General features: G+C 40.1%; 1 protein-coding gene across 1 annotated transcript in view; it reads right to left on the bottom strand.

Annotated features, from left to right (window-relative positions):
- RRP9 (ribosomal RNA processing 9, U3 small nucleolar RNA binding protein) overlaps positions 1–26,367 on the bottom strand; it is a gene marked incomplete in the record, with an annotated part of 550,676 nt that overhangs the window by 91,365 nt on the left and 432,944 nt on the right. Inside the window, 1 exon segment of the mRNA XM_044077476.1 lies at positions 23,420–23,565. Coding sequence (XP_043933411.1) covers positions 23,420–23,565 — 146 coding nt within the window.

Genomic DNA, 26,367 nt, shown 5'->3' with positions numbered 1-26,367 from the left:
AAAGTGCATTTAAGTTGAAAGTAGCCATGAATGCAAAAGACGACAAAATACATATGATCTACAATAACTTTTTAAGAATAACCAGTTGGTAGTTTTCTTCTGAGATGAAGAAGTCTGCCAGTAGAAGACTCAATCATGTAGACATGTCCCAAGAGACTTCATGGCCTAACTTTTACTCACAATTGTTGATCCAGGGATGGCTTACATTGTTTGAAAACATTTTAAAGGCTAAGTAATAAAGATGTGGCCTGTATAAACAGCTCTGCCTAGAATGCTGCGTCCCACAGTATTATGGTTAGCCTGCAAGTGACAAGACATGCTTCCCTGTTTTTTTCACATTCCATATCACTGTGGCTTTTTTTTGTTACTACCGTCAGCAAGTATGGTCTGAGCTCATTTCTAAATGCTTTCAGGACAAAAAGCAGGAAGACCCATCATTTCTTTTGTGCTTGTGCACCTGTTTTGCATGGCAATGTTCATGCTTTCATTCACCATGAGGCATGCAAAGTGCACCGCCCCTTCATGACAGGACCAAGGCACCTTTAATTAGGACCGGTTTCCCAAACAAAATGGTCAGTGGGTTGCCCTGTTTGATGTCCATTCCTGTAGTCTACTTCAGAAGCTTTATTTGTTATGGTCTAGGTGAATGAGATCCAGTGCTGGTGCCTAACACTCCTCTGGTACCGTTGGCTCTTCCTCATGTGTAACCCGGCTAGAGGCATTATGAGAAGGGATGTGGGTGTCTGGGTCAGAGCTCTTAGAATTTCACTGGGTGACCAGATCTGAGAAAAGAGACACTGACCTCAGTGTCCGTTTCAGGAACAGGAACTACTGACCCTGTCAGTGTCCAAATGCGTCACAGGAAGACTTTTCTTGAGCCTTTTTTATTTCAAGGCAGGATTTCACTACACCTAAAGAAAAATTTAGGGTGACAATGTTGGACTTTTTCAGTGTCAAGGACTTGTCCACTTCCTGCTAGAATGTAGCTTGGATAAGTCAAAGAAAGGGCAGACAGATCACTTTGATTCTCAAGTATGTATACCAGTGAGGCCAAGCATCTTGTGAAAAAGTACAGTTTTGTACCTACCATAAATGTAGATGTTCGAGTGTAAACACTGCTACAGTCATTACACTTGGGTTATCCTGCTGTTAGGCGGTTCCCCAGTCGGCCTGAGTTCTAAAGTCTTGGTCCAGCGTCGGTTGCTGTCGCCTCCTCCCTGACGTCAGTGCAAAGTACAGTTTTGTACCTACCATAAATGTAGATGTCCGAACTGGATAGCATCTGCAGTCATAACAACTGGGTTGTCCTGTCGTCAGGCAGCCCTTCAGTCGGCCGGATTCCAAAGTCCAGGTCCGGCTTCGGCTGATGTCGCACTTCACCCGACGTCATCTCTGTTGGTCTTCGGGTATAAAAGCATCAGCCGACGCCATTTTCCTCAGTGTTTCTTGCCCCAGATGCCAGTAGCCCTCTTGAAGGCTAAAATTTGGATAGATGCCAATGTTTCCAAAAGATAGAGGTAAACACAAAAATAAGCATGTATGTACATATATACAAACAAATACACCATAAAAGACTCCCCCCCACCAGCTAGCTATTAGGAGGGTAAACACCCTAGGAGTACCACAGAGGGGAGGAGGGAGGGTAATCCTGACTGCAGATGCTATCCAGTTCGGACATCTACATTTATGGTAGGTACAAAACTGTACTATGTCCTTCATGGATGCATCTGCAGTCATAACAACTGGGTAGAATACCATAGCCAACTAGGGGAGGAGGATAAAAGTAGATTATGGTGTGTTTAGGATCCCTTGCAGTACAGCAGTGGCAAACCCTGCTCGGGATCTGGAATATAGAGGCAAATTATAATGCTTGGCAAATGTATGCACGGAGGTCCAAGTAGCCGCCTCAATAATGTCTTTGGTTGCCACTCCTCGTAAGAAGGCTGTGGTAGTGGCTGTTGCCCTTGTAGAATGAGGTCTTATGTTCTGTGGAATTGGTTTTCCATGGAAGGAGTAACAGAATCGTATGCAATTTCCTATCCATTTGGAGATTGTCTGTTTGGAAATAGCTTTTCCTTCCCTTCCTGTTGCATAGGCTACAAAAGTTGGTCAGTCTTTCTGCTATTTTTGTTCTGTCCAAGTAGTAGCGTAGCTGTCTATGTACATCCAAGGTATGCAGTATTCTTCCCCTCTGTTTTGTGGGTTGGGAAAGAAGGTAGGTAGGTGGATCGCCTGGTTTAAAGACACTCTGGATACCACCTTAGGCATAAATGTAGGATTAGTCCTCATGGACACTCTATCTTGGTGGAAGATTAGGAATGGTTGCACTGCCATTAAGGCCTGTAGTTCTGAAACCCTCCTTGCTGAAGTAATTGCCAGTAGGAAAGCAGTTTTCCATGACAGGTGTTGTAGGTCTGCTGTTGCTGCTGGTTCAAAGGGTGATAGTGTCAACTTTTCTAGCACAAAGTTTAAGTCCCAAGCTGGTAATGGTGGTTTCCTTGGAGGTTTTACATTCTTGATTCCTCTGAGGAACTGCCTGAGCAAAGGGTGCGAAAAACAGGTGGATCAAAGCTGTATTCTGCTGAAATAGCTGATGCATGTATCTTGATGGAGGAGTAGGACAGGCCTGAATGAAGAAGTTCGCCAGATACTCCAGAATGTTAGGCATATCTATGTTTGACACATCTTTTCCTCTTTCCGTACTCCAAATGACAAACCTTTTCCATTTTCCAGCATAGTTCCTTCTTGTTGAAGGTCTGCGTGCTTCAAGAATAATGTCTTTAACTCTTTGGGAAAGTTCTGGATTAGCTGCTGCTATGTGATGTTCCATGCAGTCAGTTGCAACGTTTTTAGGTTTGGATGTATGATGCTGTAGTTGTTCTGAGTTAACATCAAAGGCATCAGGGGTATTGGCCACATATTGTTCGAGACATGCTCCTCAGCAGTGGGTACCAGTGTTGTCTTGGCCAGTTTGGAGCTATCAGGATTATCCTTGGACGTTCTTCCTTGATTTTTAGTAGTACTTTGTGTATCAAGGGAAGAGGTGGGAATGCATATGCTGTTAGGCCTTTCCAGCTGAAGGAGAGCGAATCCACTTTCCATGCTAGTGGGTGGAATGTCCTTGTGCAGAACTTTTGAGCTGGTGATTGAGAGGTGATGCGAATAGATCTATCTGAGGCATTCCCCATTTCTTTGAGATGGTCTTGAAGATGTCCGGTGCAGCTTCCATTCGTGGGCATCCGATGTGGTTCTGCTTAATATGTCTGCTAGAGTATTTTCTTTTCCGGTACAAATATTGCCTGTAACTGGATGTTGTAGCTGAGTGCCAGGGTCCACAGCTCCAAAGTCATTCTGCATAGGGGTATGAATGAGTGCCTCCCTGTTTGTTGATGTACCACATGACTGTGGTGTTGTCTGTCCTTATCATCAACTGGCCCTCTTGGAGAAATGGTTTGAACTTTTGGATTGCCAGTTTTACTGCCAGCATTTCTTTTAGGTTGATGTGCAGGTGAAGTTGATCCTGTGTCCACAATCCTTGCACGCATTTGTCCAGCATGTGGGCCCCCATCCTAGGTCTGAAGCGTCTGTTGTGATGGTCTGGCTTGCTTGACATCTGCGAAAGGGTAGGCCTGGGTTTGACTGACATGCCTGAGCCCACCATAGGAACTCCTGCTTTAAGCATGGAATTAGTGGGATTTCTGTTTCTAGGCTGTGTCTGTGTTGGGACCATAAATTCTTTAGGTACCACTGTAGTTTTCTCATATGTAGTCTGGCAAATGGGACCAAGATTATGCATGATGCCATGAAGCCCAAGGCCTGCAGTACTTTTCTTGCTGTTAACTTGTTCAGTTTTGTTAGTGCCAAGAAGTAAAGAGGGAGTTCTTTTGTTTTCTGTTGTCAGGAATGCCATTTGTTTTACTGTGTCCACTTCAGCCCAAGAATGTCCTTGTTTGGGATGGTATCAGCCTTGACTTTTGTAAATTGACTGTGTATCCCAGTGCTTGTAGCAAGTAAATGACCCTTTGTAAATCTGTTGTCAGCTTGCTTTTGTTGTCCCTTGTAGCAGGCAGTCGTCCAGGCATGGGTAAATTTGAATTCCCTGTAGTCTGCAATGGGCGATTACTGATGCCAGGCATTTTGTGAATACTCTGGGCAGTAGATAAGCCAAAGGGCAATGCTGAGAATTGATAGTGCTCTGATCCTGCAAGAAATCTGAGGTATCTTCTGCAGATTGGTCGAATGGGGACGTGCAGGTATGCCTCCTTGAGATCTAGAGTTACCAGCCAAGACTCCTTGCCCAGCATGGGAAGAAGTTGCTGTAGGGTCAGCATTTTGAATTTTGGGACAATGATGTATGTATTTAAGGTGGACAGGTCGAGAATTGGTCTCCAACTTTTTCCTTTCTTGGAACTAGGAATAGTCTGGAGCAGAACCCTTTCCTTGCTCTGCTGTTGGCACTCTTTCCACAGCTCTCATGTTTGCTAACTCCATTATCTGTTGTAGTGCCTCTGTTTTTGATTTGGAGGTAGATTTGGCATTCCTCTTTTGACTGGTAAAGTGTGGAAGTGAAACCGTAACCTTGATCTATGGTTTGTAAAATCCACTTGTCTTTTGTTATGTAGTGCCAGTTCTTTGAAAATAAGGTTAACTTTCCGCCTAGAGGAGCTGCTATTTGTTCCCTGGTAGGCGGATTTAGGGTTAAGTCACTGTGGTTGTGCTGATGTAGTGGCAGTGGTTGTGTCTGTGCCTCTGTTGTTACCTTGCCACTGTCGTCCTCTGTAGGCACCTCCTCTGGATTGGTTTCTGCCTCTGGAGCGTCTATTCCTGCCCCTTTGAAATTTTGTGGAGTCAGGAAAGGACCAATTTTGGCAGGCCAGTTCCTGCTAAACCTTGGGGTTGAACCTGCAAGAAATCTTTAACCGTTTGAACAGATTTTGCCTTTTCTTCCATTTTCTTCATAACCTGCTGGGCAGGTGTACCAAACAAACTTGTCTTATCCATAGGAGCATCTAGCAACTTAGCTTTAACATGATCCGGTAAAGCTTGCTCCTTTAGCCATGCATGCCTTCTTATCACTGTGCCAGTCATGGCTGATCTAAATGAAGCCTCCAGTGCATCATAGCCACATTTTAAGGAATGGTTGCTAACCTGTTGTATGTTATTTACCATTTCTAATACATATTTCTTATCAAGAGATTCATCAGTGGTTAGTTTTTTAGTTAATTGATCAAGCAAAAACTCTTGGTATTGTATCATGTGAAACTGACAGTTTAAAGCTCTAGCTGAGAGAGTAGCTGAAGTGTAGACCTTTTTACCCCATCTGTCTAATGACCTTGCTTCCCTTTCAGAAGGAATAGGGTTTTTAGCTATGGTCGGCTACTGCCTTGGGACCCTGGGATATAGTTTCGGGGTCTGCAAGTGGGGCCTTGTAAAGGTGGTGATGAGTATCTGGCACCCTGTAAAATCTGTCTGGTTTGGCAGGGGCTGGGGGTAAAGAATCTGGAGCGGAGCAGACATCATTGAAAGCATCATCCACCACAGAGAGAACAGGAGGTATAGCTAAGGGCCTGTGCTGTGGGAGGTGCAGAAAGGTCCTAAGTCTTTTCTGGAGTCTGAAAAATCCTGTTGCTGCCATTGGAACTGCTCTCGCATGGCATGTAAGGTTTCCCCAAAGGAGAATTCTTCTGGTGGGGAAGCAGCTGGAATGGATTCTTCAGCATCAGAATCTTCAAAATTGGAGAAAGGAGCCTCTGGCTGGTCAGTTATGTCTGATTCGTCAGCAGAATCATCAGAGGACACTGGCTCAGGGGCTCTGCCCTAGGTCTCTTCTCTGGGGCTGAGAGGCCCTGTCTGGGTGAGATTGAGATCCTCTAATTAATGAAATTAAATCTTCTGCCAAAGTAAGCATTTGAGAACTAGAAGAGGGCCTGGTTGTGGGGGTTTAACAGGCACTGTCTTAGTAGTCTTGGCTGCTTTAGCCCTGGCGAAGGCCTTAATGGACATGGCTGCTGGAGGCCTAGCAGCACCACGTGCTGGGGTAGAGACATCCAAGGGAATGGTGTCTGATAAGTCAGTGGCAACCACCGTAGTGGATAAAATTTCTGAGGCCGATTCAAGAGTGGTAGCAGGGGCCTCAGTTGTAGAGATAGGTTCAGCTGTACTTTGATCAGTTTTCTCGGTTTCGCGAAACCGAGACACTCATGATTTGCTTAACCATGGTTTCGGCCGAAACCGCGGACCGCGAGTGTCGGTCTTTATCTTTGCGTTTTTGGCAGATTGGGTAGTCGGAGGATCCGGCGGCATAATGTATGCAAAATCAGAACCGAAAAACTGTTCTGCAAACTCCGACCGGCGCCTAAGCGTTCGTCGGTTGAAAGAAGCACAGGCGAACAGGCTGCTACGTCGTGGGCTGGGCCTAAACAAGGCAGACAATAAGAGTGGAAATCTTTATGAGGTATTTGTTTCCCACAGGTTAAACAATTATTAACTTTTCTGACATCGGCTGAGGCAAGAAAGAGTCCCCAACGGGTACTTAGCTTTAGAAGTCTTCGAAGTAGTATTCGGTAGAAGTAATCTCTGGATCCGACCGACCGGCACTTGCGAACAGCTTCTGCTTCGGGCGCCACGCAGCAAGAAAGACTGAGGAAAATGGCGTCGGCTGATGCTTTTATACCCGAAGACCAACAGAGATGACGTCGGGTGAAGTGCGACATCAGCCGAAGCCGGACCCGGACTTTGGAATCCGGCCGACTGAAGGGCTGCCTGACGACAGGACAACCCAGTTGTTATGACTGCAGATGCATCCATGAAGGACATCAGGGGTATATAAGATGCAGCCGACGCCATTTTCTTCAGTTTTTCTTGCCCCAGATGTCAGGTGCCCCCAAATAGGTAGGCAATTCAAACTGCTAGTAAAGTATACATAAGAAAAGCAAACAATAACTTTCAGTTACCAGCAAATACTCTCCATAGGTAGTGAAGGGTAGAAGACATAGGTACGTACCAACAAGTAAGAGGGAAGGAGGGAGGGTAACCTGGACTGCAGCAGTGTTTACACTCGAACATCTACATTTATGGTAGGTACAAAACGGTACTATGTTCATCGTGTTACACTGCTGCAGTCATTACACTTGGGTGGAATCCCAAGGCTGAGGTAGGGTGGCTGGTTCTATAAGGCATTAGGGGTGTCTATAAGGCCCTGCAGCACAGCAGTGGTGAAGCCAGCTCTGGATATGGAGTATGAAGGCAAATGGTAATGCTTGGTGAAGGTATGCACAAAACTCCATGTTGCTTCTTCCAAAATATCCTTGGTAGGTACTCCTCTAAGGTAGGCAGTTGAAGTGGCTGTTGCCCTGGTGGAGTGAGATCTAATGCTAGGTACAGGTTTTCCCATGGTGTGTATAGCAGAAACGTATACAATGTCCTATCCATTTTGAAATAGTCTGTTTTGAAATGGCTTTTCCCTGTGCTCCTGCAGCATATGCTACCAACAATTGCTCAGATTTTCTGAAAGCTTTGGTTTTGTCCAAGTAGAAGTATAACTGCCTGTGAATGTCCAAAGAATGCAGTAATCTCTCCCCTTTATTCTGTGGTTTTGGATAAAAAGTTGGCAAGTGAATAACTTGGTTTAGAGCCACACCTGATACCACCTTTGGCATAAATGTAGGGTTAGTTCTTAAAGACACCCTGTCCTGGTAGAAAATGAGGAAAGGTTCCACTGCCATTAGTGCCTGTAATTCTGAAACTCTTCGTACTGATGTTATTGCCAGTAGCAGAGCAGTTTTCCAAGAGATATATTTTACTTCTGCAGTGTTAGCTGGCTCAAAAGGAGGTAAAGTTAATTTTTCCAAAACAAAGTTCAGGTCCCAAGTTGGAGTAGGTGCTCTACGGGGCGGTCTTATGTTTTTAGCCCCTCTGAGGTACTGTTTTAGCAAAGGATTAGAGAAAATTGGTGGATCCGTATTGTAATGAGCAGAAATGGCAGAGGCGTGGATCTTGATGGATGAAAAGGAGAGGCCCTTGCCCAGCATCTCAGTTAAATATTGTAGTATCTGAGGAATGTTTGGGACAAGAGGGTCAAGGCTGTGAGCCTGGTTCCAGGCACAGAATCTCTTCCATTTATCCGAATAGGCTTTCCTGGTACTAGGCCTTCTGGCCTCCAGAATGACATCCATAACAGCTTTGGAGAGAAGCATTGCTTGCTTGACTAAGGAATTTTCCATGCAGCTAGGTTTAAGGTCTTTAGCTGGCTGTGAAGTATCTGATTGTTGTGCTGAGTCAGCAGATGTGGGATTTGAGGCAAAATCCAGGGTGGTTCTTGTGCTAAGTTCTTTAAGATTGGGTACCAGTGCTGGCGTGGCCAGTCTGGTGCAATCAGGATCATCTTTGGCTCTTCCTGCCTGGCTTTTATGAGTACCTTTGGAAGGAGAGGTACAGGAGGGAAAGCGTATACTTGTAGGTTTTTTCCAGCTGAATGAGAGGGCATCCACTTTCCATGCTTGTGGATGGTAACTCCTTGTGCAGAATTTCTGTAACTGGCAATTCATTGGGGATGCAAAGAGATTGATGTCTGGGCTCCACCATTTCTGTGCTATCATTCTGAATATTTGTGGATTCAATTCCCATTCGTGGGGATCCATGATGTTTCTGCTTAAGTAATCTGCCAGCGGTTTTTTCTCTCCTGGCAGGAATTGTGCTTGCAGATGAACTTGGTAGTCTAAAGCTGTGTTCCACAAGGTCATGGCTTGTCTACAGAGGGGGTAGGAGTGTGTGCCCTCTTGCTTGTTTATGTACCACATAACTGTGGTGTTGTCTGTCTTTAGTAATAGTTGTCCTGGATGCAGCAGGTCCTTGAAAGCTATATGCTCCCCAGGCGTAATCCGATGCATCTGTTGTCAGTGTTTGCCTGGCTGTGGGTTGAGTGAAAGGTTATCCCTTGTTGAAGTGACAAGCTTGAGTCCACCATCAAAACCTCCTGTTGAAGGCAATGAATTAGTGGTATAACTGTTTCCAAACTTTGACAGTGTTGAGACCATACACTCTTTAGGTACCATTGTAGTTTCCTCATATGCAGTCTGGCATATGGAATTAGTAGTATGCAAGATGCCATGTAACCCAAGGCCTGCAGACTTTTTCTTGCAGGGAGTTGGGTCTTTATTGCCATCAATTGAAAGTATTGAGTCAATTGTCTTTGCTTGTCTGGTGTGAGAAGCCATCTGGGCCGTTGTGTTCAAGCTGGCACCCAGGAATATTATCTCTTGTGAGGGCACTAGTTTTGATTTCTTTTCGTTTACTGTGTGCCCCAGGCAACTTAATAACTTTTTTACGAAAGCCAGATGCTTTAGAAGAATGTCCTTGCTCTCTGCTTGAATCAGGCAGTCGTCCAGGTACGGATAAATTTGAATACCTTTCTGTCTGCAAAATGCAATTACTGGTGCCAGGCACTTTGTGAAGACCCTGGGTGCAGTAGATAAGCCAAAGGGCAGTGCAGAGAATTGACAGCGCATTGAACCAGCTATGAATCTGAGGTATCTTCTGCAGTTTTGTCTGATAGGGACATGCAGGTATGCCTCCTTGAGGTCCAAGGTCACGAGCCAAGCTTTCTTGCCCAGCATGGGAAGAAGCTGCTGTAGTGTCAATATTTTGAATTTCGGAACATCCAGGTAAGTGTTTATAGGTTCATAGGTTTATACTAGGCTATCTACCCTAAGGCATTTATAAGCCTAGCCCAAATTTTTGTGGCTTACGCCACCCCTTATATGAAAAAAATACTGTGCCCATTAGTTTGTTGTGCCTCTGTCCAGCAGTGACACAGAGATGATTCCCGGGGTAAACCTACGATCTCCCATCCACAGGTCAAGATTTCTCTTGAACAGAGCCAGCGAGGTGCTCTGCCTCACATGGACCGGATTTTATTCCACAGCATAGGGAGTCTCTGAGTGATAAATCTATCCCTCCAGCACGTCCTATTTATATCCGTGCTAAGGTTTAAGTCGCAGAGAAGAAAGATCCAGAATGGGCCTCCAGGCTTTGTCCTTTCTGGGAACCAGAAAGAGTCCTGAGTAAAATCCTTGTTCTTGCTCCTGTGGTGGTACCTTTTGAATAGCTCGCATGTCCATGAGTGCTGTAATTTGTTTTTGAGCCTCTGCCCATTGATTTGGTGGCAGATTTGGCATTCCTTTTAACCTTGGCAGAGTGTGAAAGTGGAACCTGTAACCTTGAGATACAATGTTGAGAACCCATTTGTCTTTGGTGATCCAATGCCAATTGTGATAGAAAAGTGCCAGTTTTCCTCCCAAGGGGGCTGCCAAGAGAGAGCTGTTTGGCAGCTGTAGTGGGAAGTCATTGAGGCTGCTTTTTATATGGTTGGGGCCTGTCTTCCCCTTCCTTCTGGCCTGGTGCACCCCATTGTCGAGGCCTGTAAGGACCTTGTGGTTGACCTCTACCTCTTGTATGTCTGTATCTGCCCCTTTGAGGTCTGTCTGTAACTGGAAAGGACCAATTCTTAGTTGGCCAATTTCTGCTAAATTGAGGAGGCTGAACCTGTTAAGAAATCCTTCACCGTTTGCATAGATTTTGCCTTATCCTCCATCTTCTTTAATACCTCTTCTGCTTTAACTCCAAATAACACATCCCGCTGCAAAGGTGCATCCAATAATTTTGCTTTAACATGATCTGGTAACATATGTTCTTTTAACCAAGCATGCCTTCTAATGACAGAGCCTGTAACTGCTGCTCTACAGGGGGCCTCTAAAGAATCAAAACCACATTGCAAAGTATGTTTTCCCACTTGTTCAGCTGCATGCAATAAATCCTGCATTTCTTTAAAATTAGGAGGATCTGAATCTGGAAGCATTTTTTGTTTCAACTGAGACATCAAAAATTGCTGATATTTTAGCATGTGAAACTGGTAATTAAAGGCTCTCATTGCTAAAGTTGCAGACGTATATACTTTCTTTCCCCATCTGTCTAAAGCTCTGGAATCTGTCAGAGGGAACTGGGTTTTTTGCTGATGAGGCCATAATCCATTTGGGTCCCTGAGAAATAGTTTCAGGGACAGCAACAGGGCTTTTAAACAGAAATTTGTGTGAGTCAGGGACTCTGTAATATCTGTCAGGTTTAACAGGGGCTGGAGGTAAGGAGTCAGGATTTAAGCTGGATTCTGTATACACATCATTCACAATATCTAACACTGGCGGAATAGCAAGGGGTCTGTGTTGAGGTAATAAAAGGAAGTCTGAGCCTTTTCTTGGATTCTGAGTAATCCTGGCCTTCCCAATGGAAATGCTCCCTCATGGTATGTAAGGTTTCCCCAAAGGAGTAGTCCTCAGGCGGAGAGGCTGATGAAATTGATTCCTCAGCATCAGAATCCTCATAAGGGGGTAAAGACTATCCTAGGTTTGAGGATGAATCTGAAGAAATGGACACCTGGTCGGATGAGTCATAGTCTGCATCCTGTCTGGGCCTTTTATCAGGAGGGGATGGGACCCGCCTGATCAGGGTGATAAGGTTTTCGGCCATTTTGAGCATTTGTTTCTTAGGCATGGAGGCCTGTCCTGGAGAATGCTGTATTTGTTTCTTTGTGTTTAAGGGAGGCTTAGACTTGGCAGAGGGTTTAATGCTTAACTGAGTAGGTCTGAAAACACCCTCTGAAGCTGTGGATTGCTCAGCTACTTCGGTTCCCTCTGAAGGGTTAGTTTCTGTAGGCTGAAAAACTTGAGCGTCCGAAGGCCCAGCCAGCTCCATGTGGGAGTTGGAGGCGGCCTATGGTTCTGCAGAAGCAGTCGTCAGGGGCTGCAAAGGCGCCTTCGCTGAAAACCAGAGAACCGGTGACTGGCCTAGAAGAGGCCTCGTCGTCAGTTTTGGGCCTCAGATGCCTGTCCTTGTCTTTGCACTTTTTATGTATTCCGGTCGTTGGAAGTTCCGATGGCATATTTTCTGCCAAAATAATGTCGGGCAAAATCAAACAGACGTTTAATTGTGCGCTTGCTAAACCTAGCACAAAACTGACAACCAGTGACGTTGTGGTCTGGGCCTAGGCATGGGATACAATAGGAATGGAAATCCTTATGAGGTATTTGCTTCCCACAAGAAATACAGTTATTAACTTTTACTGACATCGGTCTGAGGCAAGAAAAGTTTCAACGGGTACTTAGCTTTGTAGAAGACTTTGGTTCTGGATTCGGAATGAAAATCTCAGGAGTCGGCCGACCGGCATCTGCGAACTGCTTTTGCTTCGGGCACCGCATGGCAAGAAAGACTGAAGAAAATGGCGTCGGCTGCATCTTATATACCCTTGTCGCACTGACGTCAGGGAGGAGGCGACAGCAACAGACTCCGGACCAAGACTTTGGAACTCAGGCCGACTGGGGAACCCAAGTGTAATGACTGCAGCAGTGTAACACGAACATCCCCTGGTCCAATGGAGTGACTAAAAATAGGGGAAGATAAGTTGGATGTTTTGCTCCTCCAGTATAAAGCACAGGAATTGTCTCAATGAATCAGAATGTGCAGATAAGCATCCTTTAAGTCCAGACTTGATTAACTGGGCCCCTTGCACATCAAGGGAAATGTGACTTATAGCACCACCATATCAAATTTCTTAATGGGTAGGGACTTTTTTCAACATGGAGAGTTCTAGGTATGGACTTCCAAGATCTGTCCTCCTTGCAAACTAGAAACAGACTGGAGTTAAACCCCTTCTCCTTTCTATTTAAGGCAGAAAGGCACCACAGAGCTACAATCTATTAGTTATTTCATAATTTCAAGGGCTAAACAGTTTGGTATAAGGGAGTGCTGGGACACCCCATAAATGGGTATGCAAAGAAACTCTATTCTACTAATGCACTAGCTCCTACCATCACCTCTCCAACATCAGTTTGAACCAGCAGTTTCTGAAATGGGTCAGAATGCTACTCAACAGGAGGTAATAGGGATAAAGTGAGGTAAGAAGGAGAAAAAGAATATTTAGTATTGCCTAGTTTTTTTAGGGGGTGCTCCTGGGTGACTAGGGACCTTTCTTTCCCTTGTTTTGCTGTCTCTGTCATCCTCTTTCACTGTATCATGCTGGTTTCTTTCAAAATGTCCTTTTTGTTTTTACTAATTATTTTTGATTGCCTTCTGTAAAAATCTATCGTGTTTTTGCCTAGCTCCTACTGTAACTGAGAACTACTGAATGAAACATTTGCCTGACTGATTTCATGATCTTATTCTTCTCTGCCAAGAGTTTAAAGACCTTCTGGGAGAGAAGCCTGAACAGGGATTCTTTGTCCAAGTACGCAGCAAACAACTATCCTTTAACATCATCTGCTATGGGCTACAGGTTGATCCAGGCATGTCTATTCAGCAGACTCCAAAAAGCTATTACTACTACTCCTCTTACTGCACGTGTCTACTGCATCATAACTACACTTTACTGCATGTAAGCCACTGTGAAAGCTGTCTCAGCATGTCTGGTTACTTTTACTTGATGTTTTTATTTATGACTCCAGTAATCATACCCTCCATCAGCTTAAGAATCTTCTTCCAAATTTAATCACTTGCCCAGCAATTAACCACACAAAAAGCCAGAGTCCACTGAGGTGCATAACTTTGCCAGAGCTGTCCAGTTCTCATCTTCTCATCATTAGAGAGTGCTTCATTCAGCATGGCTCCCCAGCCCTTCCAAGGAGACTACCTGTAAGTTTGCCACAGGATTTTTTTTGTACAGATAATTAAACATGTTTCTAGTCACAGTTAAATCTGTTTTTTTTTTTTTTTTTTGGGGGGGGGGCTGTAAATCAGGATTTAAGGATAGTCTCAAAAGTGGGAAGAATGGGTAGAACCACATGTTGCTTGGGATCCTCTATGCCTACTAACTTAAGTAATCTCTTTCTACAAGCAGAGACTTCCTTGGTCCCCTCACCTCAAGTGTTCCCAAACACTGACCTCAAATGGGAAGTATGAATGGATGTCTCCCGACTGTTTGTGCTGTATTCCATAGAGAAAAAATCTGGGAGGAAAAAGGAATAGTTCTTCCCCTTGAGAGCCAACTGACAGGTATCAGGTAGTGGATACTCCCTTTATCTTTTTTAGTGAAGGGGGTATGCCGGTGTGGGTTGTGCATTAACTCTCTGCCAAGCCACAACATAGTCCTCTACAAACCTCATGAAACTGAAAGCCAAAAATGGCAGTAGAGGGGTACCAGGAATTGCTCTTACCCACTCTTTAAGTGACCCTTAACATCAGAAAGCTGTAGATCTCTGGAAAATGTATGAAACATCTTTCAGACTGTCAATTAATATATTCATAATATTCAATAATTCAGTCACTTCAAATGGAGCTAGCATAATTCTAGCAGCACACAGGGCAATTTTTTTACTCAAATGATTTTTAGTTTGATGAAATAACACAATAATTTAATACATTCATAACATTCAATAACTAATTACAGTATTTACATTCAGCCTGACAAAAAAGATTCAGATAAAAACATTTGTAGTTAAATAATAAGTTAATATATAAACTATGATAGTTAGGAAGAGTTTGGTTCCATCTGTAGGGTATCAATCAAATTCAAGACTTTCCTCCATGGACTACTAGCCAATGGCTTAGGAAAAGTCCTTAACTCTTTAGCTCTTTTCTCCATTAGTATGCATTCCTTCAGTGATGATAGGAATTCCTCCATTGTGGGTGCTACATTAGAGTTCCATCTTCCAGTTATACATTTTCTGGCTATTGCCAACATTGTCCACAACAAATACAGGTCATCTTTCTTCATATTATTACTATTAACAACATTCAATAAAATAAAAGTCTTTGTCTAAACAAATATATCAGTATAGATAGCTTGAAGAAATTTGTTAATCTCATTCCAATATGGTTTAATATTAGTACAGTCATAAAAATATGATGCCAGTCAGCATTAGTGGACAGATGACATCTCCAACATAACTTGCTGTTTGAAGGGTTCATTTTTGAGAGTTTCTCAGGTGTCAAAAAGGATATGTATAGAAATTTCCAATAAAAAATCCTCCAGAATTGTGAATAAGAAGTTAGTTTAACTGAAAATAAAATGTTTGTTTTATCTTCCATTGATGATACTTGAAACCCCTTAATTAGATATTGCCAGTAAGAATCTTTAGGAGCTGTCTTATAGACAAAGTGTTATATAGAGATGATAATCCACTCTTAACATTGATATTATTATATAGAATTCCAAAAATCCAGTTTATAATTTTTGGTATGGTTTTGAAGGATGGGTTATGTATTATTCTACACAGATCCTTAGTACATGCTGTGACACTCTGAAGAACCAACCAGTCATTAGGGGATAGGCCATAGGTTGATAATATATTTTGTGTTTTCAAAGCTTGTTGATTTTCAATACATTGCAACCAACAAAATAGGTTATTTTCCCATAAACCAAAAATCTCTCCATGTGTTTTATCAGGGAAATCCCTTGTAATAGTAAATGGTATTAAAAATCTATGCCACCGTTTTATATCTAAATTTGTGTTAATGAATCTTCTAAACACATAAAAAATATTGTTTGTTAGTGTTAGTTTAGTTAATTTTGTTGTACTATACTGCAAATTTAAACTTAAATAGTGCCATATATTATCTTTGTCAGTTACCAAAGCAATTTTTGATAAATAATTCACATTCACTAGTATAATGGAGTGTACCCGTTTCCAACTGGAAGAGTATCTAGGATTTATCCAATTCATCACTATTTTAATTATAGATGTCTTTATATAAGTTTCAATCTCTGGGAATTTTAAACCCCCTTGTTCCTATTTTCTAATATGATGAGAATATGCCACTTTCTTTTGGGGTACCATCAGAGTTGAAGTGATTTCTTTAAGGATTTTCTTTCCTGGTGGAAGTATAAGGGCTTGTGCTACATATAATATTTTAGGTAACAAAACCATTTTATCAGTTGCAACCCATCATCAAATGTTATAAACAAAGTATTCCATTTGCTTATTATTATCTTGATTAAGTCTATAGCTTTAGCATAGTTAAGCTGCAAAGTTTCCTTTATATTCTTACCTAGGACTATTCCTAAATAGTCTACAGTTGAAACTTGGTTTCCAATAACATGATTAACTGGAACCTGTATGTTTTTTTTTATTTAATAACTATTTTGATTTAGATTTGTTGAAGGAGAGTCCTGAGATTTTTTTGGGAAATTTGTTGTTACTATATCCACTTCACCTAACACTTCCTTAGAGTTAGGTAAGGTAAGTAAGACAACATCAGCAAACATTATTTTAGATATACATTGAGCATATATATTTACACCTCATCTTTGCGTTATTACGTATTAAAATGGCAAGTATTTCTATGGCCAGAGCAAATAGGATAGGGGACATGGGACATTCTTGTCTAGTACCTCTAGTGATTTGGATTGCTTTGGAAGTAAAGAGACCTAATTTGACATGTGCTAGATTATTTCCATAGATTTTCTTTATCATTGTAATAAAAAAAAGGGGGGAAATCAAATAACTGTAAGACTTTAAATAAATAACCCCAATTTAAGGAGTCAAAGGCCTTTTGAATATCTAGACCTATTATCAATGCTTCATGGTTTCCTCTATTGAGGTAATCTCTATCAGTGTTAATACTCTTTTAATATTATCCTGTGTATGCCTGTTATGTATGAAACCAGTTTGGTCGTAGTTAATTATTTTAGATATGGGCATTTTCAATCTATTGACCATAATTGACAAATAGTTTATAATCATTATTCAACAAAGAAATTGGTCTATATGAGTTGCAATGATTATGGTCCTTATTCTCTTTTAATATAGGGAAAATTAAAGAACATCTCCAGGAAGGAGGAATATTTGATAATGTTTGAACTTCAAGAAAGGTTTTATGTAGGAGAGATTAGAGAAGAAGGGAACAATCTATAAATTTTGATAATCAAGCCATCTATTCCAAGTGCTTTATTAGACTTACTTCCTTTAACCCCATCTATAATTTCCTTTTGAGAAATAGGTTTTTGTAGATCTAACTTAAGTTCCTCAGGAATTCTTATGTTGGGAACTATATTCTCTAACTTCTCACATTCATTTGTACTTATTTTATCTTTATGATGCTCTGCATAATGATAATTAAAAGCCTCCAGAATGTCCCCATGTCTGAGACTTTTTCCCTTTTCCCTTCATGAAGGATGCTATCAATGTTATTAATTTTTGATTGTATCTTAACTTTCATAGATAGGTTATGAAGATGCTTTGGAGAGGTAGCATAAGAATTTACGTTCAGTTTTCCATAGCTAAATTAGTTTTATGGGATAATATTTCATTGTATTTCTTATTTGCTTCTTCTATTTTCTTCTTATCTGTGGCAATTATGTTTTTATTAGATTTAAGATATATTTGATTATGGAGTTGCTGTAACTCTGAGTCCCATTCTTAAATTTTATTTTTGTACCAGCTAATGGTTTTACCATATAGATAGGCCTTAAGAGAATCCCAAACCATAATTGTGTTTGCTTCAGGTTTATAATTAATCTCCAAGAAAAGCTGAAGTTCAGAAGTTATCCAAGATTTAAAGTCTTTAATTTTTGTGACATATGAAGGAATCCTTGAAGTAATAATTAATTGATTGAATTCCACGTGTATTGTTAATAATAGGGTATTATGATCTGAAAAGGGACAAGGTTGTATTGAAAAATTTAAGATTTTAGAATAAAGATCTTGTGACATATAAATTTTATCGATTCTTGTTTGGGTACCATGTCTATAGTCCTGGTGTGAGAATAGTAAAGAATTTGGTCCCAAAGCATTAAAGGTGTTTTTTAATTTAAACATTTCTGTCCATTTTTTTTTTAACTGTTTGGCTGAGGATGATAGTCTAGGAGATCTCCTACTGGTAGTTTCTGTAATATCTGTGCTACAACTGAAATCACCTCCGAGTACAACATTACCTTTAAAAGTAGCTGTAAAAAAAGTCTAAGCTGTAAAAAAAAGTCTAAGTGTTTCTTAGCTAGTCCAACCTCCATACCCGGGAACCAGTATAAAATTAACCAGGATCCAAATTCTATTGTTAAACTTAAGTATAACTAAGGCCATAAGTCTATCATTATCTACATGTTTGTAAATAATTTGGGGATTTAAGAAAGTCTTTTTCCATAGAATTGTTACTCCTCTGGTCTTATTTTTATAAGAAGATTGAGTATTCCTTAGGGTCCCACATAAATGTGTCATTTATTTTAAAGTATGTCTCTTGGAGAAAAACTACTTGAGCCTTGTTTAGTTTAAGATACCTTAGTAGGTTAGCTCTCTTATATGGATTGTTTAAGCCATTAGTATTTAAGAATATCAAAGTTAAATCCATATCTAAATTCTTTAAAGATAACAAATAATAAAGGAACTTGTATTAACAGAATCCTGTATACATAATACTCTTCCTGAATAGACAACAGAAAATCAATTGTTGCATTTCTATTTATCTCAATCCAAATAACTTTCCCCATGGAAGATAAAAGTAAAACAATTGTGTCAGGCATTTCAAAACTAGAAAAACAGTTAAATAACAAAAAATTAGCGTATTTCACTCTGATATAACTTTAATACACTCTATACATGGAATGAGATACATTCCTAGTCTAGCAAACAAAACTAAATCTGCTAGACTATCTATCCCAACCATCAACCTTTGTTTTCATGGGCTCGAACCAACAAAGTAAAAAATGGAGAATATATTGTAAATGGAGAAAAATAGTGATAAACAACTAATCAGATATTGATTCCAGTTAGGTTTTAGAGATAAGGTACATATACTATTATTAGCAACATTAAACATTTATACAGTAATTATTCACTAAGGAAGCAAGAAACATATTAGGATATATATAATCTGAATTTAGTGCTTAATAGACTAAGAAAAGATTAGCTTTATTAACAATCTGAATGAGTACCCAAAATACCCAAGCAGGTCATCTGTATTAGTTCTAATACAAACTTCAAATGGCAGAACATATAAAAGAATCCTTTAGCATTTGTATTTACTTGCTCTCTGAATAAATCTTATCATGACAAACTCCCACTAAATAAAAACTTGACAAGAATTGGGTGTTAGCATATAGTGAGTGTGTGTCATACCCAAAATATGCTAACATAGATTCTTATAAATATTCAATAAGACATATTTGTCCTTAATTAACTCCTAAACTTTTGGAATAGCAGATGTTTAAATGACTGACTAAAATCAATAACAATTAACTGGCATCAGTTAAAATGACAAAAATTAGTAAAAGCCCTTATTTATATAAAACTTACTATGGATAACAGGTCTTAAAAGTGAATGACTCAGACAGAATTAAGATAGAGATAGCTGTAAATATCTACCATAGTAATAGGGTAATACTGAAACTCATAACCTGTTTGTTGTGTTATCACAAGTCATAGATATTACTGAGCTCTTTCCCTGTCATAAAGTGCTAATATACAAAAAACATGACTTTATAATAACTGAAAACATGACATCTGAAACATAAATAATATCTAAGATACAATATGAAAATCAACATATTAAATGCAAAGTAATTATAGTTCAATCAGAATTATTTATACATATATTTGCTAGGATTTAGTATGGTGTTTGAGTATCCTTACAGTTATTACCATTAGTAGTAAGCATTTCCTGTAAATGTATAAGCCTATACTAAACACTTGCTAACTGCATAGGAAAGTTATTTATAAAGATCGATTTATAAAAAGCTTCAGTATATTCACTAGAAATAGTGGCTATAATTAACTGTTTACAAAAAAAATAACATTTCTGTATATATTTGATCACAAAATATAGTCACTATTACAAAAGGGAACCATGAATATGTTTGCAGACAGTGTAGCTCATAACTCTTGTAAAAGAAGCCTACTATGTTATATTAACTAATCAATCAGAGTCTTGACATTCACAATTTGGCATATACACATGAGCTGTAATGTAATCTGATCTGCATGCAAAGAATGCATGTCATGAGCTAAGTAAGAAAGCTTCACTTCTTAAATTTCAAACTGACATTTTCCCGGCCAGCACGCTACACAGTACAGTTTCCTGACCTCACTAACTGTATCACAAAGTCTGTTTATTTACAGTAACAAATGCAAAGTTTAACTGTCAGATACTTCCAAACAGTAAAATAACATTCAATACACAAGAAATCACCTCTGGACATCACAAACCATACAACACACAAAAAAAAAAGTTTCATACAACCTTTCCCATAACTAAACTCTTTATAACCGGCGAATTTAGAACATCCAAACACAGTCATTTAAAAGCATTCTTAAAAACCACACCTCTCCCATTACATAAAAACTTTCAGATCCCAGCTAAAGCTTATAAATTAATAGGTTGAGCAGTCCATAAATACATGTCATCATTCTTATTTTAAATACAAAGTTATTTTCTGAAGCAAGCACTTACCAGAAACACCAAGCACGAATGACCCGTATTCACAGAGACACTCAGACAGCTACGGACATCTAACAGTAAACCACTGCTGCTAAGTAGATATGTAAGAGATGCATACTGCTAAAAATACAGGAAACAGTGTCTGCCGAATTCAAGTTGAATAAAGCAAGTCCGTTGCCAATGAGAGAGAAAACAGCACTTTAACATTAAACTCTACAGGAAACATAACTTGTAACCATTTAAAAACCTTGTGCCATAAAACATACAAGTGTATAACCGTCAGAGGCCCAATTTATGTCAACAGCCAGCAAACAGCTCTTTGTTCACACAGGTACCAATATATATTCTGAAACAATCAAAAGTTATAAATATTAAAGAAACTAGTTAATATATACTAAATCATAGATATGCCCTGTTATGCCATGTATCCAAAACAGTTTTGATAAATTAATCTAAGCAGTGACTATGCCTGTGTAATAACTCAGAAGAGCATTTAGCAGGGCAAAGGGCTATATATTATTTGAAATAAAGCATGTCATCTTAAGGTCATAAAAGCAAAGATAGCTCACTGTTCAATTATATCACTCAATAAACCAGTAATATTATACTAATATGCTAAAAATCATAAACAGTTACTTAATTTGTATATGAACAAAAAAAGTATAGAAATGAAAAAAGCAAAATGAGAAAAAAAAACAATAAGTAAAATATTGTCATGACATACCTTACTTGAAAATTTAGCAATTATAAAACAAATTAAAGTCCAGTTGCAGTAGATGCTTCGAGAGATTTAGTGGGAACAGCAATCTTTGACTCAGGTTTTTTTTTTTTCTTTTTAACATCAGTCCAAGAAGATTTATCAGTAACTCTCTTCAGAGATGCAGATGCCCATTCCATATCTTCAGGTAAGGAAATAATGTTATTGTTTTTAATAAAGACAGTGGCTTCTTCTAGGGCATTAAATTATCTCATTTCATTCTGATATAGAATTTTTATTCTGGCAGGAAAGGCAAGCTGAGTTTTGATGTTATTCTGATTTAACAGTTTTATTAATGGCCAAGCCTTTTTTCCACTGTTCCAAAACCCTACTAGAATAGTCATCCTCAAACCTAATTGGGTTTTGATTAAATTTGAATGGACTTTTCCTCCAGGCAGATTTTAGGACAAACTCCTTGTCCACATAATATAGAAACTTTGTGACAATTGATCTGGGAGGAATAGAGGAGGATGTTGACAATGGCTTTCTAAAGCTCTATACGCCCTTTCAACACCAAAGAACTTACCCTCCTTTAAATCTAAAATCTCTAGAATCCAGGTATTCAGGAAAGAAATATCTTCTCCTTCAACTCTCTCAAGGATGCCAAAAATCCTTATATATGACCTTCTCTCCCCGTTTTCCAGGTCATCCACTTTGAGAAGCCAACTGTTTTGTTTGATGAGGAAATCTTTCTGGCTTTCTTCAGTCTTCCAACAAGATCATTCAGGGATGCTTCTAAGTGTGTTATTCTGGATCGATGCTGCTGTATAAGTTCCTTGAGAGAATCTGTTTGACAATTTTCCTTGAGGTTTTGTAAATTCTCCTTAAAATCATCCATTTTTAGTGAGAGTTCTTGTAGAGCAGATGTCACAAGCTGCATTTCTTTTTTTAAAGCCATGTCAGAATGAGAAGTCTCCGAAGTGCTCACCTCCACAAATTATATATTCTCCTTTATAATTTGACAGGAAAAATCTTTCCTAAGTTCACCAAAGTTACTAAGAATATAGTTAATACTTTCATCTATCAATTCTAGGTATTTTCGCTAAAATAAAGTAAGTTATTTCCTGTTTTTTATACTAGTTTCATGGAGTTCTGAAAAACTGCTGCTATCAGTTGGCCATCTTGGCTCCGCCCTAATGTCACTTCCACACAGGGTCATTTACACCCGGAAACTGGCATCAAGCTGAAATCTCAAGTTCTCCTGCAAGGCTCAAAGCAGCAGCACCGAATGTAAAAATCCCAGTTTCTATATCCAGTGGGGTCAAGACATATGCAGATTCAATCTTGGATTCACAAACGGCTACCGGAACTAGAGCTAATGTACACCAGGACTGGAGATGCACCTGACAGAGTCAAATCAATCTCATGCTCTGTCAGCTTTTTTCTTGCAACTTTTTTTGTGGTTGCTTCAGCTTATGTGTTTTCCTTTGCTGTAGGGTCAGAAGTAAAGGGCTCTCTAGGCTTGCAAAAAGTCTGTATTGAATTATCTAACCTTTATTCTAGTCAATGTAGGCCCTGGGATGATGAGATCTACTGTACAGTGCCCCCCCCCACCTAAAAAAAAGTTGAATGATGTTTGCAAGAAGACAACTGGAAAAGACGCATATTCCCCAACTGGGCACTTACTATTCTCTAGAAATCACCTGAAACAGGCTTTGTTCACTGCAAAATGAACTGAGGAATGGTATGAACATCCCTACCTTATAAGCAATGCAGAGATCTGACCCTGGATATAGAGAAGTTTCATCTGCAGGGTGTCCAAGAAAGCTCTGGATGGTGTCCAGAAAATACGGACAACACTTTTAGCAAAATAACTTGAGTAAGAGAGACTACTGCAGTGGGGATCCTTATGTTGTCCATCATCTACCTGCTTCATAGTGAATCCTTCTCTAATCTGAACAAGGGGATGAACGGTAGCAAATAAGGGGAGCCTTCACTCCACACAAACTGTAGCCAAAAGAAACCCCAGTACCCACAAAAGTCAAATGGAGTTGGAAAAGGCTATCCAAACACTCAACAATGTTTGACTCAGTCTGTAACATGATTACATTCCCTTTAATCAGTCTATTGGTTTCTAGTTCATGCCTGAAAACGGGCATTTTCTCCTTGTGAGCAAACCTGGCCAGCAATTAGCAAAAGAAAAAGAGTAGTTTATACACATTTAACAAAGCATTTCATGCAGAGTTAAGACTAAAACATTTTTCAATTAGCTTTGAAATAAAAGTTAAACAGTAATGCTGCTTAAAGTACCTGTAGCTACAACGTCACTGTTTAGCAGTGCTGCTACTGAGCAGATCCAGTATGGCTGCTCAAGTCCCTCATCTCCATGGACACCATGAGCTTGTTTCACTAACGCAAGCGGCTTCTTTTTAGTCACACCCCAAAGAGCTATAGACCTATAAAGGACAAATGAAAATATTACCTTTAAATAGGAGTATGCCACTACTAAAAATGTTCATACACTCATGATATTTTCTTGTGATAGCTGTCACTAGAAAAGGGTAAAATTGTTCTCCCCACTCCCTGATGACAAACTTTCCAGGACAAGGCAAGATAGAGAAAAGTATGATAACACCCTCTCCATCAATGTTACCTTCCCAGTACTAATTAATCATCTATTTACATATAACATTTCACCAGATGGACAGGTGTAACCTTTCATTTTAACAATCCCCAAAAAGTAAAGTTATGTACTTACCACAACAGATTTATAGCAGTAAGACCATTCTCTGTAACATTAAGGATTAAGGCTGCTCAGCACTCCTATTCCATTGTGCAAGCTCTTCTCCAGATCGGAGGTAGCTGCACAAAAACTAAACAAAAGAAACACAAAACAAAAGTTACAACATTTAGTCGGGAATGGTGTGATAGGTTGTCACTGAGAATGGACCCATTAATATATACTTACTATTTTAGTAAGTACATAACCTTCATATCTGATAAGAATGGGGCTGTCCCCAATAACCTCTATGCTCCAAAAGATACTGATCTGGAGGTCAAATCCAGTTTATAGTGACTCAAAGGTGTTTTACTAGTCACACAGATATCATCCACCGTGCCATTCCTGAAGGTAGAAGAGGAGACCACAGCACTGGTAATGCAAATCTAAGACAGTCCAAACAGTTGCTTGTTGTGATGCAGCAGAAATGGGTGAAGAGGAAAAGCCTTCTGAAACTATGACTTTGAAATTTTTTTGCCTAAAAACCTGGTAAAGAAACAAAACAACGCAAATCCTTCCTGACAGACTTAGCCCTGGATAAACAGAAACAGGACTGCCTCTAAACATAAAAGATGCTCTCCATTACTGCTATACGGTGAAAAAAAACTCAAAAATGGCAGAGACAGAATTCTGTATCAACCTTTACCATAAAATGAAGGGTTACTCTCGTTGGAAGAGTAGGTAAGAAGTGCAGCAGACAGGACGTAGAGTTCAAAAATAAGTCTTACAAGAAACAAACAAAGCTATGTTGAAGTTACTGATTCCAAAGGAGCTTGGTTGAATTTCAACACAAATAAAGGTACAAAGGAGAAAATGCCTCACATAACAAATGCCTTAGGTGGAAAGCATCTTTCAAGAAAGTCTCAGACACTCTCAATGAAGCCAGTCTTAGCCCTTATGGAAATTTGAAAATTATGGCAAAATGGTCTTTGGCAGAGAACAAACTTAAACCTGAATAAAGGTGCTAGTAAGATAAGTCAAACACAATCAAGACAGGAGCAGAAAAAGGGATGCAATCCTTTGGAGTCATCCTAAATGAAGGAAAAAAACAAGCACAATTGTCCCTGTTTTGTATTAGGCTTTGGGAGAAAATATAATGAAAACCACATCTACAAAAAGGAAGGATTGTGAGCAATTGGTAAAAGTGAAGAAACCACACTGCAGGGCACAGTGCAGAAATTTGTTTTTGTTGACTGGGAAAATCTGACTAGGCACTGCCCATATTCAGTGGAGGCCTGGGAAGAAATGTTCTAGAAAATTCCTTGAATGCATACAATTCTTACAGCAGAGTTTACAAATAGGTTTGGTAACAACACTTTATACAAGTACATTCAGTGACAATTATACAGTTCTATAACATGAAGTAACAATGTATTTATAAGATTTAGAATGGCTATGTTGAGCAATTACAGGATCACAGGTAGGTACTAGGCTACTGGCCCTAGGGCCTACATAAGCCTAGCCAAACGGTACCCTGGCTTTTGCCACCCAAAATTATTTTCCTGTGTCCCTGTCAAGCACAGCCACAGAGGTAATCCTCTTTGTGAGGTATTTCTGCGGCCTTTCCAGTTGTGGGTTATAGTCAGTAATGGCCAACCGAGACCCACACAATGGATAGGACAACAATGTTTTGTTTAATCTCACAATGATTTCTCCAGCACATCAGGCAGCAGAAGGGGAACCAAACTGACCAGGTCCAATAAGGCATTAGGAGTGTATCCTTAGCCTTGAACAGCCTTGTCTTCTGGATGAAGAGGACCATTAGAAGAAATGACAGAAAAGCACTGAGGAGCTCCACTGGCTACAGATAGGTAAGGGCATCCCTTGGAAGCCTTCTCAATGAAGGGATGTAGGAGGAAGAAATCCCTGGTGTTGGCTGGGGATACAAAGAAGTCACAATATGGCCCCTCCACATCGGGAAAATTTGTTTTGACATGAAAGAACTGAAAAACTACTGGTATGGCACAAGTATGCATCCACTCGGTCTGCCCACCAATGAATTGGCCTTGTACCAGAATGTGGACTGCTACCAAAAATAGCCTCACAGCCATGGTCCACACACAAATTAACATACCCAACCAGCAAAGCATTTAAGATTGGGTGCCCCCTTATTTTCATAAATCCCCAACAGACATACTGTCCCACCTGAAAGTACAGAACTATCAAAGGCAGAGACTCCTACAAGGCCTCCAGTATGTTTATGCAAAAGTAAAGTTCTTCAGGTGACTCCACTCCTTGGACTGTCTCCATTGCAACACCTCCCCCCAACCCCACCCCAAGGCAGACACATCCTTGCTGTCTATCAAATGAGTTGGGGGTAATGGAAGAGACTGATCCAACTACCATGACAGATGCTATCTCCCCGAATCTGCTCACTACATCTTGTGCACCATGGAGTCTGCTGCCTGGCACTACTAAACCCAAAGAGTCCACTAAAGAACTCTCATAGGGTAATGGTCCAGGGGAACCACAGGCATGA

Source organism: Protopterus annectens, chromosome 7.part0 (genome assembly GCF_019279795.1).
Source record: "Protopterus annectens isolate FY-2018-M chromosome 7.part0, PAN1.0, whole genome shotgun sequence".
NCBI lineage: Eukaryota > Metazoa > Chordata > Ceratodontiformes > Protopteridae > Protopterus > Protopterus annectens.
This window is presented reverse-complemented; position numbering and strand designations above follow the sequence as displayed.